Raw genomic sequence first — 16,173 nt, 5'->3', positions numbered from 1 at the left:
TTATAGGCATAGCATCTTAGTGCTAAAATTACAACTAGGACCATATATGAGCAACACAAGTACCCTAAATACTGGCTGAGTACCCTAACTCCCCTCCACATGTAAACAAATGGCCCTGTTTTCCTCTCCCCAGCTTTGTCATAGTTAGGAAGAACACAGGTTACTAACTACATTCTTCAGTTTGTGATGTTCAAATTTTGGATATCTGCAAATCTGATCTAAGAATCCCCAGGTGTTAAGTACTGAACTGTGTTAGATATTTTGAACATAACGTGGCACAAAGCATCAGATCCTCAGGATGGAGGAAAAGGAAATATAAATCAGCCCTCTCGTTTCAGTTTGAAATTCTAAATTAGCTGAGATTTCCGACAGCCTCGTCTAATGAACTGAAGGCTGATCTGAATATCTGCTAAGAAAAGTGGAATTCTTGGGGATGCAACAAATCAAAGAATGAAAGCCTGTAACTGTATTGCTCGTTGTCCAAGTACACCAAGATGCACAAGTAGCAGTATTGCTGACGTGTTCTGCCTCCTGGATAGTTGATTTTAACACATCAAAATCTGACTTTAAAGCATTGATCTATTAATTTTCTCAACTTTCTCGAGTCTAAGATGAAGACACATTTTCCATTTCTCTGAAGACGTCATGTCTGTACCTCAAAGGCAAAGCACTAGCTGGAATTGTGAAAGGATATTCCTTAGGCTGAATTGGAACCTCCCGAATTAAGTTGTTGCGTTTCAGTGACTCTTCACTGAGGCTATATTAATAGGAGTCAAAGTTGCCAGAATACTAAGCAATGAGAAGTAGTAGAAAAGTTTTGAATGAAAATTAACATAATGCAGCACTCTTGGTTTTGTTTTGCAAACCATATTTGCTGAATAGTTGTTACTACTGTAACTGTTAGCCTGAAGATACTGGAACTACAGGTTAAGATGTAAAAACCATACACTATCCCATTTTGGCAGCAAATTTACACAACCACCATTCAGGATCTCTAAACATCCAGCAAGAGCAGGAACTGATAAGAACCTGAATAATAAGTAAGTTTTCTATCATATTACAGACAGTATTCTCTTCTTCTCTCTTTCAGCTAACTACAAACATTTTAAGTTGATTTTCTATCCCAGTATAAAGGCACTGTACTTTAGTGAGCCTGAAAAAGGTAAACATATATAATTTAATGAATCTTACTGCCCTGGACTCTCTATTAGACTTAATTTACACGCAAATGTCACAGTGTATTCTTTAAAAGTCAGGCTCGTAGATTTTTGCTGACTTAGATCTGAGACAAAACAAAGCCAGGGCTCAGTGGTCCCCAGTGGCATCTCCTGGCTCACACAAAGTGACCAGGCTATGATCCATTTCCATATCCCAATCATTTCCACTGTTTGAGCATTAAGATGCCAGAGCTCCTTTTCTCTGTACAGCAGTCTGAAGAGTTCATGAGCACTCACCCATTAGCAACTTAAGAGTTTTACTGTGCTATTTCTGGCCATTAATCCCTGCTGGTTCATGAAATCCTCTCTCTAAATTGGGTTGGTCAGTAAAAATATTAGTGAACCGCCAGCTCAATACTTCTTGGATGCTGATACACTGCACAGAACAGCACATTAGGGCACCACACCCATATGCTCCACAAATGATGTATAAGAAGCACATCCACATTACCTAAAGTCTGACTTTGTTAGTCATTTTTTTATGAAACACTTCAATGCTTCCTACTTAGGTTGTTTCATCTAACCAAGGGAAACCTCCCTTCTTGAACTCAGACACACACATGCAATCCTAGGAGAATCCTAGGAGAACATAAGCAATAGGTAGGGCATTACATTTGAGAAGCTTGTCTCCTATAAATATTTTTCTTTCATTATGGAAACAGAAACTGTTTTCAAGGTCTTTCTGGATTTTCATCTGCTGGTCTACACTTTTGTTGTTCTTCCAAGGATCACCCTCCCTGGAAAGATTTTAAAACGTTATGTTCAAGCTATGGTGGAACCTAGTAGTCAGCACTAGATTATAAGAACAGGCAGCTGGATTGTAGATTTCAGCTATATTTTTAGATTTCTGAGATATTAAACAGGTCTGCTAGCACACTGAAGAAATTGGCAAAAATTAAGCAGCACAAACTAAAATGTAGCAGAATTTCAGACATTTCACTCGTCTTGGGTGGAAGTCTGCAGTCATAGAAGCATAGAATATCCCAAGTTGAAAGGGACCCATAAGGATCATCGAGTCCAACTCCTGGCACCACACAGGTCTACCCAAAATTTTAGACCATGTGACTAAGTGCACAGTCCAAACGCTTCTTAAATTCAGACAGGCTCGGTGCAGTGACTACCTCCCTGGGGAGCCTGTTCCAGTGTGCGACCACCCTCTTGGTGAAGAACCTCTTCTTGATGTCCAGCCTAAACCTCCCCTGCCTCAGCTTAACACCGTTCCCGTGGTGTTAAGTCTACACAGTGCAGTCTCCTGTGTGTACACAACGAGTGGCCAAAGTAAGGTTCTCATTCAGAAGCTACCATATCCTTTGGCAGAACAAACTGGTTCTTGAAATCAGATATTAAGCAGCAAAACACTGCTTCACATACCATGAGACTCTTTGACTTGGCTGTGAGATATGGAAAGTGACCAAAAATCATTGGTCAGAATCACAATGTTCAGACACAAGATACTCAGCCTTCTTGGGATGGTCCGCAATGACTTAGGAACTCAAAGCAATAGCAGAACAAAGGTAGGCTTGTGCTTTCCTAAAGCCCAGATGGCTCTCCTCCAGTCCACAGAAGATAGAGTGAAAGGATTAAACAGCTGCTGCAATGCAATGATTTTCCAAAGTCTCAGTACCACATGAATCAGAACTGCTCTGACTAGACTCCGCAGATAGTAATAAAAAAGGCTCACCATCAATAAATCCAGTAAGTCCTCATTTGCATTTAGGGCTCAAAACAAAGATGTATAATTTGGAAAGAAAAAAGACTTTAAATAAAAGTTAATTTAAAAAAAAAGTGATACCAGGCAAGGTTTCTCTAACAAGCTTGAGCTTTCATATCAGAGCTTCTACAGCTCAGCTATATCAGGAATGGTGTCACCTTTCCGTTTTCTGACCTGCCTTTATAAAACCCCAGTACAGGAATGATGCAGTTTGCCTGAGACTCCAACTTCCTTGAACTGTGGTCTTTCTTTTCCTAAGGCTTTGGAAGGGTACGTAATGGTGGATCACTAGAGCTGGGGAAGCAATTCATGTTTTTCCATACTTAAGGTACTTCAAGCTGTAAACAGACAATCGGGGATCCTTGCCAGACACAAAGTCAGCTGGAACACACCTGTGAGAGCAAAGGAGCAGCTAGTATTACCTTATCATTCAGAAGTGGTTTGATCTCTGTCAATTGAACATCCTGTAGTTCATCCATGGTGGCGTAAGCAGTGTCACTTAACACTCACAGCAGCAAAGGAGCAATTCTGAAACAAAGGCATATGTTTAGAAACAGAATTATGAAAGACGTTAGCCAAAAGAAAGCTTTAAGGTCTTTTCATTAGACTTGCATATGCCCAAACTGAAACCTGAAAGCAGCTGGTTCTCAGTTCGACATAAAGTACCTGTAACAGGAGAATGCAAACAGCCACGTTCGCACTCAGTGTCTCATTTTGCTATGCCTCACCTTGTACATTGTCTTGCCCACTGAAAACTGTCCCTGAAAGCTCATGCCTTTCTATTCAGAAAGGCTGGGTCCATTTCCATGCGTTGCTGGTACTCCAGCCATAGTCTGCCTGGAAATGACTGGATCAGCAGAATGATAAAACTGCTCATGAGCACTGACACTGCCAGAGCATTTTATGAAGGACTGATGGTGCAGATCACGTCACTGATTAGGAAAGCTGTACATATTACTGAAGATGAAATAAAAAAAAAAAAGTCATGGGCATAAGCAGGGACAGGAATAGGCACATGGTGGGCTTCCTGGATGTTAGCTGTGTGCTAACATCCAGAAAAAGTCTTAGGTGCCACCACAAATCAAATTCTCTTTGCAAGATAACATACTGCTGCTAACCACGGAAGAAAAAGGTGGAAAACGAGTACTGCAACTGTGCTCTAAAGCCACTGTAACTCCACACAGACACTGCCCAGAAAGGAGCGCTTCTCCTCACACCAAGAGATGTGCAGGGCTGTGAATTCTTTTCATTCCCTTTTGTGCCAGAATTAATATTGGTGTGGCTGAAGCCAGTCTCACAGAATACAGATCATTATGCCTTTTCCCTCTGAAAATCACCCATAGCAACACCTGTCTCTTTTAGCTCCTTTGGCTCAGTTGTCTTGTTCTCTTTTTTCTAGAAAACATATCAGTTCTGAGACTACCAACAAACCAGCTGATTTGCGGGTAACGTTTCCTTTATCCCACATTGAACTTTCAATTGGAAGAACAGTAAAAATAGCTATATGGATGGATTGTAGCTCCCAGAGGAAGTTTAGTTCCTGTAATTCTTGTGAGGAGTTATGAAGATCAAAAATATTTTATTATAACAACATCCATGCACTCTGGAATTGATGAAGAGCTCAACATATACCCGGTTCTCCCCAAAATTCAGGGCAAGAATCCCATTACTTTACAGACACCAAAGGAGTTTCAAACAACCATCACAAAGCCCCAGGATGCTCCCTGCATAAATCTGCCCTGGGATCATTTGTTGCTGCTACAAGCATGCTACCTGAAGAGCTTTTGGTATAGAGAGACATTTTGTAAATCACATGCACTACTTTGTTAATCATTTGTTACAATAAAAAGCTAAGAAGATGTTCAAAGCAAAAATTATTAAATGCTTTTATCTCATCAACCTGTTTCATACTTGGTCTTTAGATGTGACTGCAGTGCACCCAGTAAACAGCATCACACTGAAACTGATCTGATGCTTATCTTCCTGGTCCGCTATTGCTCCATGTATTTTTTGTGAAAGTAGGGTCTCTTGGGGCTAAAACAGGGGATTACTGTGCTCCTGCTGTGTTGTACCAACTCTGCACATTGCTCCTCTGTAAAAACAAGCTGGGCAGTAGTAAGAAGGGATGTTGTTTTGGACGCTGGGCTCAGAATTTGGTGAAACTTCCTTGAGAGACAAGAGACAACCTTCCTTAGCATCAACCAGGCTCAAATAATTGCAAAAACTCCTGCAGGGGAGCATTCTGGAGGAGTCAGAGAGACTCTGCAATGAGTCCACAGCACAGTCAGCCTGGCAGACTATGGCTCAGAGCAGGCTGTTCCCCCAGGCTGCAGGAGCAAAGGCAGGACCTCCTGCAGGGCCAGAGGGGACTGAATGCTGAGGTGACCCATAAGGGAACTAAAATTACCAACTGAGACTGAAATCCTACAGAAAGATTAAATTTGCACAGCCACAAATGGCAAGATGGTTGATTTCATGTCTAATCCTTTTTATTCTAATCTGTTCACCCAGCAAATTGGAGCTTTCTTCTGCTTTCCTAGAAAATCAAAGCTTTTCAAAGGCTTTTGAAGGAAAAGCTGCTGGGGGGGTCTCTGTCACTGCTTGCAAGCTGTTTTGTTTGTTTCTTTCTTTCCTTTAGATGACTGAACTTTCTGGAAAACAGCTGTCACAGCCTCAGGACTTCAGTCTGAATCTGTTCAGAGGATATTCTGCAGGCAGAGGCACAGATGTTCTCCTCCTAGCGTCTTAGTGAGCTGGATGTGATTGACCTCAACCACATCTGGGTAACTGGGGTTTATAGCATGAGATCTAAACGGCTCTATGGGATTATACACTACAACTTCACCAGGACACCATGCTATCCTAACAGCAACACAGCTTTTAGTTTGAAACATAGCAAAGTGGCACACAAAAGAGAATGGTTTGTAAGCAGAGCAACCTGGCAAAGCACTTCTCCAATGCAGAGGCAAAGGGAAGGGGAGGTATAGGAGATCTGGGCTATCCTCTGCTCCAGCCACATTAAAGTTGCCTCATAAACGACCTGAGGACACGTCTGCCCAGGAAATAAGCAATTCTCTCCCTTCACTCCTCCTGTTATTTAAAGAAACAAACATGTCATTTCATAAGCAGCATAAATATTCACAAAATACAGATGAGCTTTGCAGAAGACAGTCTACAAGCACAGTAAAAGGTTTGCCCAGAGTGATCCACATATAAATCACACATTTTTCTATAAATGTCCCAGGACCACCTACTTTGCAAGTATTCCTCTTGGTTCCATTTATATACGGCTATAAACACACTCAAATATCCCCAATTTAAACCATCCAAGGGCTTCCGACTGGAACAGATTCCATGCTCTTTGAAAACCAGTAATACAGGAACTGAGGAAAGACTTTTGGTGAATAATTAACACACAGCCTAGAAATCCAGGTAGGACACAGCAGGCTGCAAAAAAATAAGGCAGGTGGGACACAGAAAGAAACCATCTATCTATAAATAAGATCAGAAATACGTGCTCACATGCTTACTCCACGATAAGGGTGCTCTAAATTTACATCGCTTCAATATATAGAAAAGGAAGTTGTGATAAAGCGAAGAGCATGACTACTATCGATGTGCACCCACACTGCTAACAGCACAACGGCTCTGCCTACGGGCATGCAGGCTCCCGTTTCCATTCAGCCGAGTTCTCGGGGTGCTGCTCCCCACAGGGTTACAAGCTGGGAGTCTGCAAGGGCTGGACGCAGCTGCTGGGCACCGCCTTGAAGGATCTCTCCACGTGCTCTAGGAAATCCATGCAACAAAATTTTGTAGGCAGAGGGTGAAAATTCACATTCGTTCATCTTAACATGACTACAGCTTCTGATTTATTAACTCGATAACCTGTTACACTCCTGCTTTGTATGCTAACCATGCTGAGGGAAAATTGTACAAGACAGCTATCAAGCTCTGATACAAAACATGGCATTAAATACACCTAAATATTCGCTCCCTTGTTTGCATCTAGCAAAGGCTGGCTGGAAGATCTCCTCTCCAGGGACTGACTACACTTACAGTCACGATGAACTGGATCAGGTTTCCAAGAATGGCACTCTGACACAGCCACCCACTCCTTACAAGACAGAAGGCAGAAACACTGCTCCTGAGGGCGCAGAGGAAGACTAGAGCAAAGCCCAGCTTGCAGCCAGCACCTGAACTAAGGTAAACCACTCGTGTTCCTCATGTTCACAGCTCAGCTATTTATTTAGCTGTGTGTGTTGCACAGCTTTTTACTACATTTTGTTCCTTTCTCTGGTGAGGTGACTCCTGCCCACGCCTCTCTCTGTCGTGTACGCCCTGGAAGACAAGCTGTATGGCAAGGCTTCTCAGCTTGGGCAGGCAGACCTGTCTTGGCATACTGATCCTAAGTAATGTAGGTTTCACTGAGGGCCTCTGAGGCCTTTGAGTGGTCCTGTTATGTTTCTCGTCAGTCCTTTATAAGCCTCACAACAGCAGTGTGCTTCCTAACCACCTGCACAGGCCGCTCCGTTCATTCTCTGTACCGAAATGCTGGCTGACATGGTAAACTTTCAGCAAAACAGGCAAGGGGGCCAAATTCACTTTCAAAATATTTTCCTAGGTTACTCACTTTCTGTTTCAGCTCATGTATTTTTGGGAATGCACCACACGGTGCTCCACCTCCAAGCCAAACTGTGAGCCTGTGGAGAGAAATCATGTTCTGTTTCAGCATCACCGTGCCAGCTCCTGCACATTAATTTTGGAAAAAGCATCCAATTTCTAACTACAAGGAGTGTCACACTGCCACGTGCATATCTAAGCTCAGCTAGCAAACATCATCCTTAGTCACCACTGGAATTTGTAGGCATTGAATAGGGCTGATTAAGCAAAAATGCAAGAAAAAGTCCTCAAACTGCTTTGGGTTACCTGGACCAGTGCCGATAAAGCTGCTGAAACTACACTGAGCTCCCCTACACAGTACAGTCCCAAAAGCTGTAAAGTGCAGACACACAGGGAATGAACTGGAATGCCAGATTACTGCTGTGAAAATGATGCAGATTACTGACTCCAGATGAGCCTTTTCTGCTCATGGTATATCTCTCAAAAGCTTTGCGGCATTTCCCTTTATAAGCTGTTCCTCTCATCAGAGATGAAATAAGCAGAAGCTATTGCTACCCACAGATACGTCTTGTGCAGGTAAGATCTCATGTTGCAGTGATCTTGAGACAGCAGGAAACTGCAAATCTCAACTGTATGATTTTTCCACATCCCTTTTTTCCTTCAGTGGAACCACTCTGTAACACAATCCCCACGTTATCCAGCAGTTTACAGAACTCAAACTAAAGCACAGAGACATTTTCACCCGTTCTGCGGTTAAGGACATATTTGTCCTCCAGCTTTTTGTCTTACTTCATTCAAACTGGAATCAGTGGAAGTTGGCCATCAGAAAATCATACACTAAATAATCGTGCCTACTGAATATAAGAACACAGATGCACATGGAAGTCAGATTTAATTCTCAGGTTGCAGTTTCATTATTCTAACATGCTCTGACTGCAGTCCTTTTGCAAAAGTGGCATTCATAGGATTGATGCAAATTTTCAGAGCATGTACACTTCATATGAAGAATAAATTGCTAAATCTAGATTTTTATTCTATGCTTCTCTCCCTCCTACCTTGTATGAATTAAATGCTTCTTTCCCTTTCCCCATATAGCACTGCTACTTGGAGCTCCCCTGAACAAGCTCTTCAGCTCGGCTTACTGCCCAGCCTGCACCACCTGATGGACAATCTCTTCTCCACCATCCGTGGCATTCCTTCAACACTGTCACTACTGCGGTCATGCTACTCCCTCCATCATTGCCAGTCTCTGAATTATTTTCCAAGCAGAAGACACTCTTCAGTGTTTCAGAATGAATTTTAAAGTCCAGCTCCTTCTCAGGCAGCTGGCCAACACAGGAAAGACAACTCAAATTAACACAGTTAAAGCCAGTAATGGATATGGGGCAACTCAGAATCAATTCAGGATGCGATTTCATTATTCTTTTTTCATTATTCATTTAACGCATTTGAGAGCTGCTGCCAAAAGGGATACTCCTGCCCTCCCTCCCTACACCAGGCAGGAATTCCTTCCTCTTCCCCTGCACCAGGCCGATGGCCAGACAGCAATGTGGCAAGTCAGAGCTGGCTGCTCTCTAGGCAACATTGCTTCGTGGTAGTTTGCACTTGGATCAGTGAACTGACTGAGGAAAATGCTCCTCCAGCTCATTGCGTACTACCTTTTTTCTAAATCTGTCCAGCATAAAGACTTTGTTTGAGATCCGACTGTAAGAAACTGCATTTGTTGGCAGGGCTAGTTCTTGGTTCAGTCACGGAGCCGATAAGGTTCATGGTGCTGCCAGCTGATACACGGGGAAGGGAAAGAGCACGACCGCTGTTCCAGAGGGGCCTGCACTTAGCTTCCAGACGTCACATTAATCAAGATAAAGTGCATATAGAATATAAGACAGAACTCCGTTTGCTAATCTGAGTTGCCTTGCTGCAGGGAACTCAACTTTCACTTTATGGCCTCTGAATAGGCTGCACCACTGAAGGTACATGGCGAGAGCAAAGGGAATGCAGCAACAGCTATGATCCATCCCCCTGGAAAAGTGTTCATAAAGCTCAAGTCCTGTCATCAAACAGCAGCCTTAATCGCCCTTTTGGTCTGATTTAACCTGAGTTATGAAAATGCATTTTTAATGATGGAAGACAAACTTGAAAAGACAAAGATTATTAACATGCTGGGAGGAACTAAAGAAAGCCTCAAAGGTGTGCAGACTAGAAAAGCGTGTATGCCATGTAAGTCTGCTTTGACAGTTGCACAGAAAATCTTTCACAGTGATGTGTAATGAGCTCTGAAGACAGCACCAAAGCCTGCAGTCTAAGTTGAGGAGCATGTACAACGTACTGAGTAGTCAAATATACAAGTAAAGTAGTTCAAGTGCTACAGCCTTTGCAGTTCTCCCTTAACACAAGTAACCAGGCCTATGCAGTAACATCTGGTACATATCAGCATGGGCATTCATGTTATAAATTCCTAACATGGATGGAAACCCTTTGATAAAAAAGGTAATATTGTCTTGTTTTGGAGAGGGCTGAAAGAGAGATGGGATGCAGCCATGTAAGAACATCCTTCTTCTAGGCATAGTGAACATCTTTCCTTAGGAGCTTTGGAGGCAGCTTGTAAAGGCCTGCAGGAATACAATGCAGATGTACGATGGAAAACACCAAGCACTTTTGGGGAAAATCCTGCCAGCTCTGCGAGCTCATGGCTGTCAACCCCCACAAGGTATGTTGGCCAGGCACTGAGATGCTGCCTCCGCAGATCTCACTGGGACCTACCAAAAAAAAAAAAATCTGACAAGTAGAACTCAGAGTTTTAAATTTAAAACCACATTTAAAACCACATTTTTTTTACTCTTGCTGCATTTGTAAAACTTTGTAGTTTTTTTTCCAACAGTACACTTGCTTTCTGTGACTACATGTGCAATGGGGCCAGCTCAACGGTGGGAATGAGAACCCCCAATTCAGAAGAACTACTGACACAGCCCAAATATTCAAGGCTTTGGGGGTAATTAATATAATATATATGTATATGTATAATAAAGTAAGCTAAGGTGATTTCTATTAAGCTGAATTCAGTCTTGTATACCTGGGATCCAAGAAAGACATTCACAAGCAATAGTACTTGAGACCTTCATACCACACAGCTTACTAGCTTATAGTGCGTTACTTAAAAAATATTCCTTGAAGACTTTTTTTTTTTTTTTTTTTTTAATACTGCATTATACAATACACCCTCAAAACCACCAAGAATCGTGGCATTTAGACTGGAAATCCATGATACCATGGATACTCCCATTACTGTAAACATCCCATTACTGTAAACAAAGCCCCAAAGAGGTTAAAATGCATAAAGACTTTTACTTCTTTCAGAAGTAGCTGAAGATGTCAAGACAAGTGATTTAGTTTCAGTATGCTGGTTCTGAAAGAAGCTGGGTCACTAGATGGGTTTCATGTGTAACCCCTCCATTTTTAGAAAGCCTCAGTTACCACAGATTCATTCCCTACAGACCAGCATGAGATGAGAAGGATGTAATGCACCTCGCAGCCGGTGAAAGATAAAGCTGACAAAATTAAATATTGCAGAGTCATTTGGGCTGGAAGGGATGGCTGGGGGTGATCCAGCACAGCCTCCTACTTCAGGCAGGAGTAATTTCAAAGCTGGATTAGATTGTTCAGGGTTTTACTGATTTGTAAAAGTGTAAGGATGCAACTGGTGCCTCTTGTCCCATCGCTGCAAACCTGAGAAGAGCCTGGTTCATCTTCTCTTCTACCTTTTTATGTAGCAGAATGAATGTACGCAATCAATGAGATTTTTGACCTGAAAACACCATAGGCCAGAATAAAACCAAAAATGCAAAACAGTGCCTGTTACAGCCAGACATCCGCAATATTTAACATTTCCCTTTCTAAAACTGTTCAATAAGTAACCAAGTCAGGTAATTTCAGCTAAAAGCCTAGGCGTAACAGAAATTCATCTCCTGGTAGATTTTTCAGGCAGATGTTAGTATGTCAAAATAACAGGTTCAGTATTAAATTGAACTTCCCCCCTTTCTGAACAATATTGAACAGTTTCCAGAGTAACAACACAAAGAGCTGCACTGGGGCTGTGTAGTGCAAGATCTGGTCTCTGATACAGCCTAAGAGCAAATGCCTAGCAAAGAGCAAAAGAACAGCACCAAGTGATATTTCTGCTTTGCTTGTACATCAAAGCGTATTTCAGACAAGCCTTAGTCTCTCTGAGATCCCCTTGAAGCTTCTTCCCCAATGCACTAAAGTTCTGCTGTTCTTTCTGAACATAGAGGATATTATCAGGCTTTGTGTTGCTGAAAAACAGGTAAGGAAGGCTTCCCCGTGAAACCTCTGTGGTGCCTTTCTCCCTGAAAGTCACAAAAATCATGCGCCTCTTTACCTCTTAAATACCAAAATACTCTTTTATCCCAACACCACAAAGTCCACATCCAGTTTTCAGTGCAACATAATGCATGTGGGCAACTAATCTCCTCCGACCCACAGCCTTGATCAGCCACCACTTTCCAGAGGTCTGCATGTTGGCCAGAGAAGGATTTTCCTAGTGCAAATCCCCTGGCAGAGCAGCATGCATTACAGCACAAACCCTGCCCTACAAAAGCCATTTCACAACACCTCCTCTAAAGGCAGGCTGATCAATACTCATCTGGAGAGAAATTATCAGATACCTACCATCTTTTAATATTACTTTAGTGTAACATTACATGCATGTTTCTCCCATGTTAACTTTTAGGCAGAAGTTACATTGAAAACACTGCTGATAGGTATCTCAGAAATAAAAGCAGAGCCCTAGTTACTGCTGGATGTCTTTTAATCCACTGTTACTAACCATCACCCATGACAGGCTTCGTACCTTATGCTTCTGGAAAGTGGCAGAAATATTTACTACATCCAGTGATGCAAAGTCACAGCCATGAGTTCTAAAGAAACACTGAAAAGAGATTTAAAATGTTCTAAAGAAAGGTACTGCCATACTGTAAGATGTAATTAGTCAGGTGTATTGTGTCATTAACAGATGCCAAAGCCAATCGGGTATATCATATTAGTTTCAGCAAACATCATGGAACCAAAGTGTAGATTATTTTCTGAGCCTCCTTCCCAGTAATTTAAGCCAAGGAGTTTTCGCTGACTGCTGGAGCGGTCTCAGAGCACACACACAGAGCATGACACAGTTATCAGATAAGCTTCTGTAATGCAATTACTCTGGATCATGTGCAATACTTAAAAAGTGAAGTGATAACCCACCTTCTTACACAACATCCCCTCACCAACCCAGGAGCCTGATTCAGCCTTAGAGCGTTGGCCTCTCCCAGGGAACGAGGGCCCCGAGGCCACAAATTCACACCACAGCTCAGCAAATGTGGCAACCCTAGCACAGCGTGGGTTAGCTAGAAACCACCACCAGACCTCGTTACCCCCACTTCTTTCAACCTCAGAATATCTTGCAGTAAAATTTGCAGATTGAGGTAATATCTTTTATTCAACTAACTGCGGGAGGAGGGTCACAAGCTTTTGAGACTGTAAGCCCTTCTCCAAGTCAGGAGGAGATGTTAAACTTAAACAAGTCCCAAAGCACAACTCACCTGTCTGAATTTATGTGTACACTGATCTCCCTCTTTACAATTAAGTGAAGTAAGGTACTCTGAATCAGCATACAATGGCAAGAAATTAATTTTGTCAGTGAATGCGTGAACACAAAACCACGCAGGTAACAAACCACAAACAAACAGCACTTGAACAATAGAAGCACATCCTGGTTGAAATGGCTGATGTCTTACAGACAACTCACAGCAAAAGCAGAACGAAGGACAGACACATCAGTCTTCCCACTCAGGAAGAGTTTCCACGAAGCCAAAACCTTCTCCCTCACTGACTCCTTTTCTAAATCCCACAGACCAAACCCAAAATAACACTGGTGTCATTGGATGGTGCTTTACTCTTGTACTGCTTCTGCAGCAGGTGAAGCTGGAACTACCTGCTGCAGCTGTAAGCGTACGCCACCATCCCTAACTGACTTTGGCAGATGAAGATGATGCCTTAGCTCTTGATACTGTAGATATTTAATATTCCAGTAGCAACCCCAAAATAGTGGCCACCAGGCAAGGCTATATATTGTAACCTGTAAGGGCTGTATTTGACTTTACTGGGTATTTGCACCAAAACAGCTCGTTAAGAAGTTGCATTGTTTTTGCCCGGTGAAGAAAAGATCCAAGGGGCTGTTTCAGCCAGGCTTTATAGCTGTGCTCCAACATTAAAGAGGATTTCTCTTACAAAAAGAGCTCTAGAGCTCAGCTTTAAAAGCACTGTAAACAGCGATCTGATGAAGCGTTAACTGCTGAATAAATGAGCCGAAATCCAGGGAACTGCGCCAAGAGATTAAAATCTCAATGCCAACGAGAAAGGAGGAGGTCCTGCTCCCACTTCATGAGAATCTGACTTTGTTTTGAGCCTGTTACCACTATTTTCATGTGATGGTCTTGGTCTTTTAATTGGAAGAGACAGTGAATAATTGGTTCACATTCACTCCTGCCTACTAAGACTTTATATGTTTCCATTACAATCCCTTCAAAGAGATCTTTTTAAGACTGAAGAGTTTGTATCTATTTATCATCGATTTATTGGTATAAAAAAAGACAGGGATCTCCTGGAAAGAGCAAAAGAGCAGGGCAGCCTGCTCTAGGGAACCTGCTTTGGCAGGGGGGTTGGACCTGATGATCTCTGGAGGTCCCTTCCAACTCCTACAATTCTGTGATTCTGCGATCATTCTCTACCCAGAGCCCATTTCACATCTGTCATTGCTCTGGCCAACCTTTTCAGCGCTCCTCCCAGTGTCTGTGGCTCTTTAGGCACAATGAGTCCAGTGCTGACGCAGCAACCACCACACGGGTGCACTGCAGGTTTGTACAGCAGTATGTGTCCTCCTTTGATCACTTATTTTTCTTTGAGAACATAACCTTCAATTTGCTTTTCCAGCCACTGAAACAACATTCTCATTGAACTGCCTATTATAACCCTCAAGTTTCATCTATGCCTGGAAAGTCAACTCAGAGCTCATCACCATATACACGAAGGAGGGGGCTCTTCTTCAGGTCCTTCACTACATTGATTTTAAAATCCTGTTTTATTACTCAGTCCCATAGGATTTGTCCACTTCTCTTCACAGGTAGCTCATGTTTGTCGTCATAAATAATTTACTTTTTAATCAACAAACACCGTCATTTCTGTTACCTCTCTCCCATTTATTTTCCCAGATTTCACTTCTCTGTGCCTTTGGCCTCTTCATTGCCTGTGGTAATGGGTAACACTGTGAAAACACTGTTTAAAATAAATCTTCCTTCTGTCCAATTTATAGATAAAGTTTTATTGCATATCCCAACAGTCTCAGAAATGCTGGTTGTTCTTTACTCACCTTCTATGCCATTCATGCTTCTATAAAACTTCGTTACTTTCCTTTGTCCTCCCAGTGGCTCCCTTCCAAGGTGTGAAGTCCTAAACTACTTAATGTCTCCTCTTATTTCCTCTTATTCCATGCCTTTGTTCCGTCTTTATTTCTCTTACACTCTACACTGAAACAACCTGCCAGAATAATTATGCTGATAATGAAGTCCAGTGTAGATCATGTCCAAAATTTTAGCGCACTATAGGAACATTTTTCATGCTTCTAGAGATGTATCAGTTTCTCTAAGGAAACATGCCTCAGTACTTTCACAAACCTTTAAAAATCAAATGCGCAGGCAACCTTCTCTGTAATGCCTTGCTTTCCTCCACTTTCCCATTTCCTTAGCACAGACAGCTGAAAAAAAAATTTCCTCTGAAAACTGTTGACTTTGCTAGGGTAAATTTTTGGAAAAATCCCCTGAATTGGGATTTTTTGGGGGGAATTGTTGGAACAATTTTTAATGAAACATTTTTATTCAAAGCAGCTCATATTCTTCTCCCTCAACCTCAAGCTGAGCTTTTTTTTTTTTTTTTTAATTAGTCCTTTCATATGCATTTTCTGCATTTCTCCATGAGCTATACTAGGCGTGAGCTCACTGCACATTGGTAGCAAGAACCAACTCAGCATGATACAAAAACACAGAAGAAAACTGCAACTACACAATTTTAAAACCAAATTGAGCATTACAGGCACACAAATATTACTGCAGCAGCAGCTGCTCTGAGAAACATCTGCAAGTCAGTGCAAGTATTTGGGGACTCCTACAGAACAAGTTAAAACAAAGATTCCTATAGTCCAGTCTGGGAAGCATGTCTCCAGTACTGGCTTTTCGCTTGCAGCAACTATCCAAACCTTACAAATCCAAATACATGTTAATACTTTCCCAATATCTCTTTCCTGCATCAGCAGCACAGGAACGCAAGCAGGAACAGAAGCAAAACCCAGCAGCTGCAAGCCAAGAGAAAAGTGTCCATCCACAACAGCAGATAAGCTGCTAGACTTGTTTAAGAGCTTCAGGTAAAAGATAGGCACAGAGATCAGTTTCAGTACTGCAGCTGTCCTCCTGCCCAGAACAGGGTTAAGAGTTAGCATCATTCCTCTCCCAAGCCACGCTGGCACTGAAAGGTGCCATTTCTCCTGGGATCTTGGGTCTGCACTGAATAACTTTAGCT

General features: G+C 42.2%; 1 protein-coding gene across 1 annotated transcript in view; it reads right to left on the bottom strand.

The window, feature by feature from the left end:
• Nucleotides 1-16,173, bottom strand: part of NDRG3 (NDRG family member 3) — a 53,959-nt gene that overhangs the window by 27,733 nt on the left and 10,053 nt on the right. Inside the window, exon 2 of the mRNA XM_082773272.1 lies at nt 3,351-3,456. Within this exon, the coding sequence (XP_082629398.1) occupies nt 3,351-3,407 (57 nt within the window). The 5' untranslated portion in view covers nt 3,408-3,456. The remainder of the gene's footprint in view (nt 1-3,350; nt 3,457-16,173) is intronic.

Source organism: Aythya marila (genome assembly GCF_965140915.1).
Source record: "Aythya marila genome assembly, chromosome: 16".
NCBI classification, from domain to species: domain Eukaryota; kingdom Metazoa; phylum Chordata; class Aves; order Anseriformes; family Anatidae; genus Aythya; species Aythya marila.
Note: the sequence above shows the minus strand (reverse complement) of the source record. Positions and strands in the feature narration are given on the sequence as shown.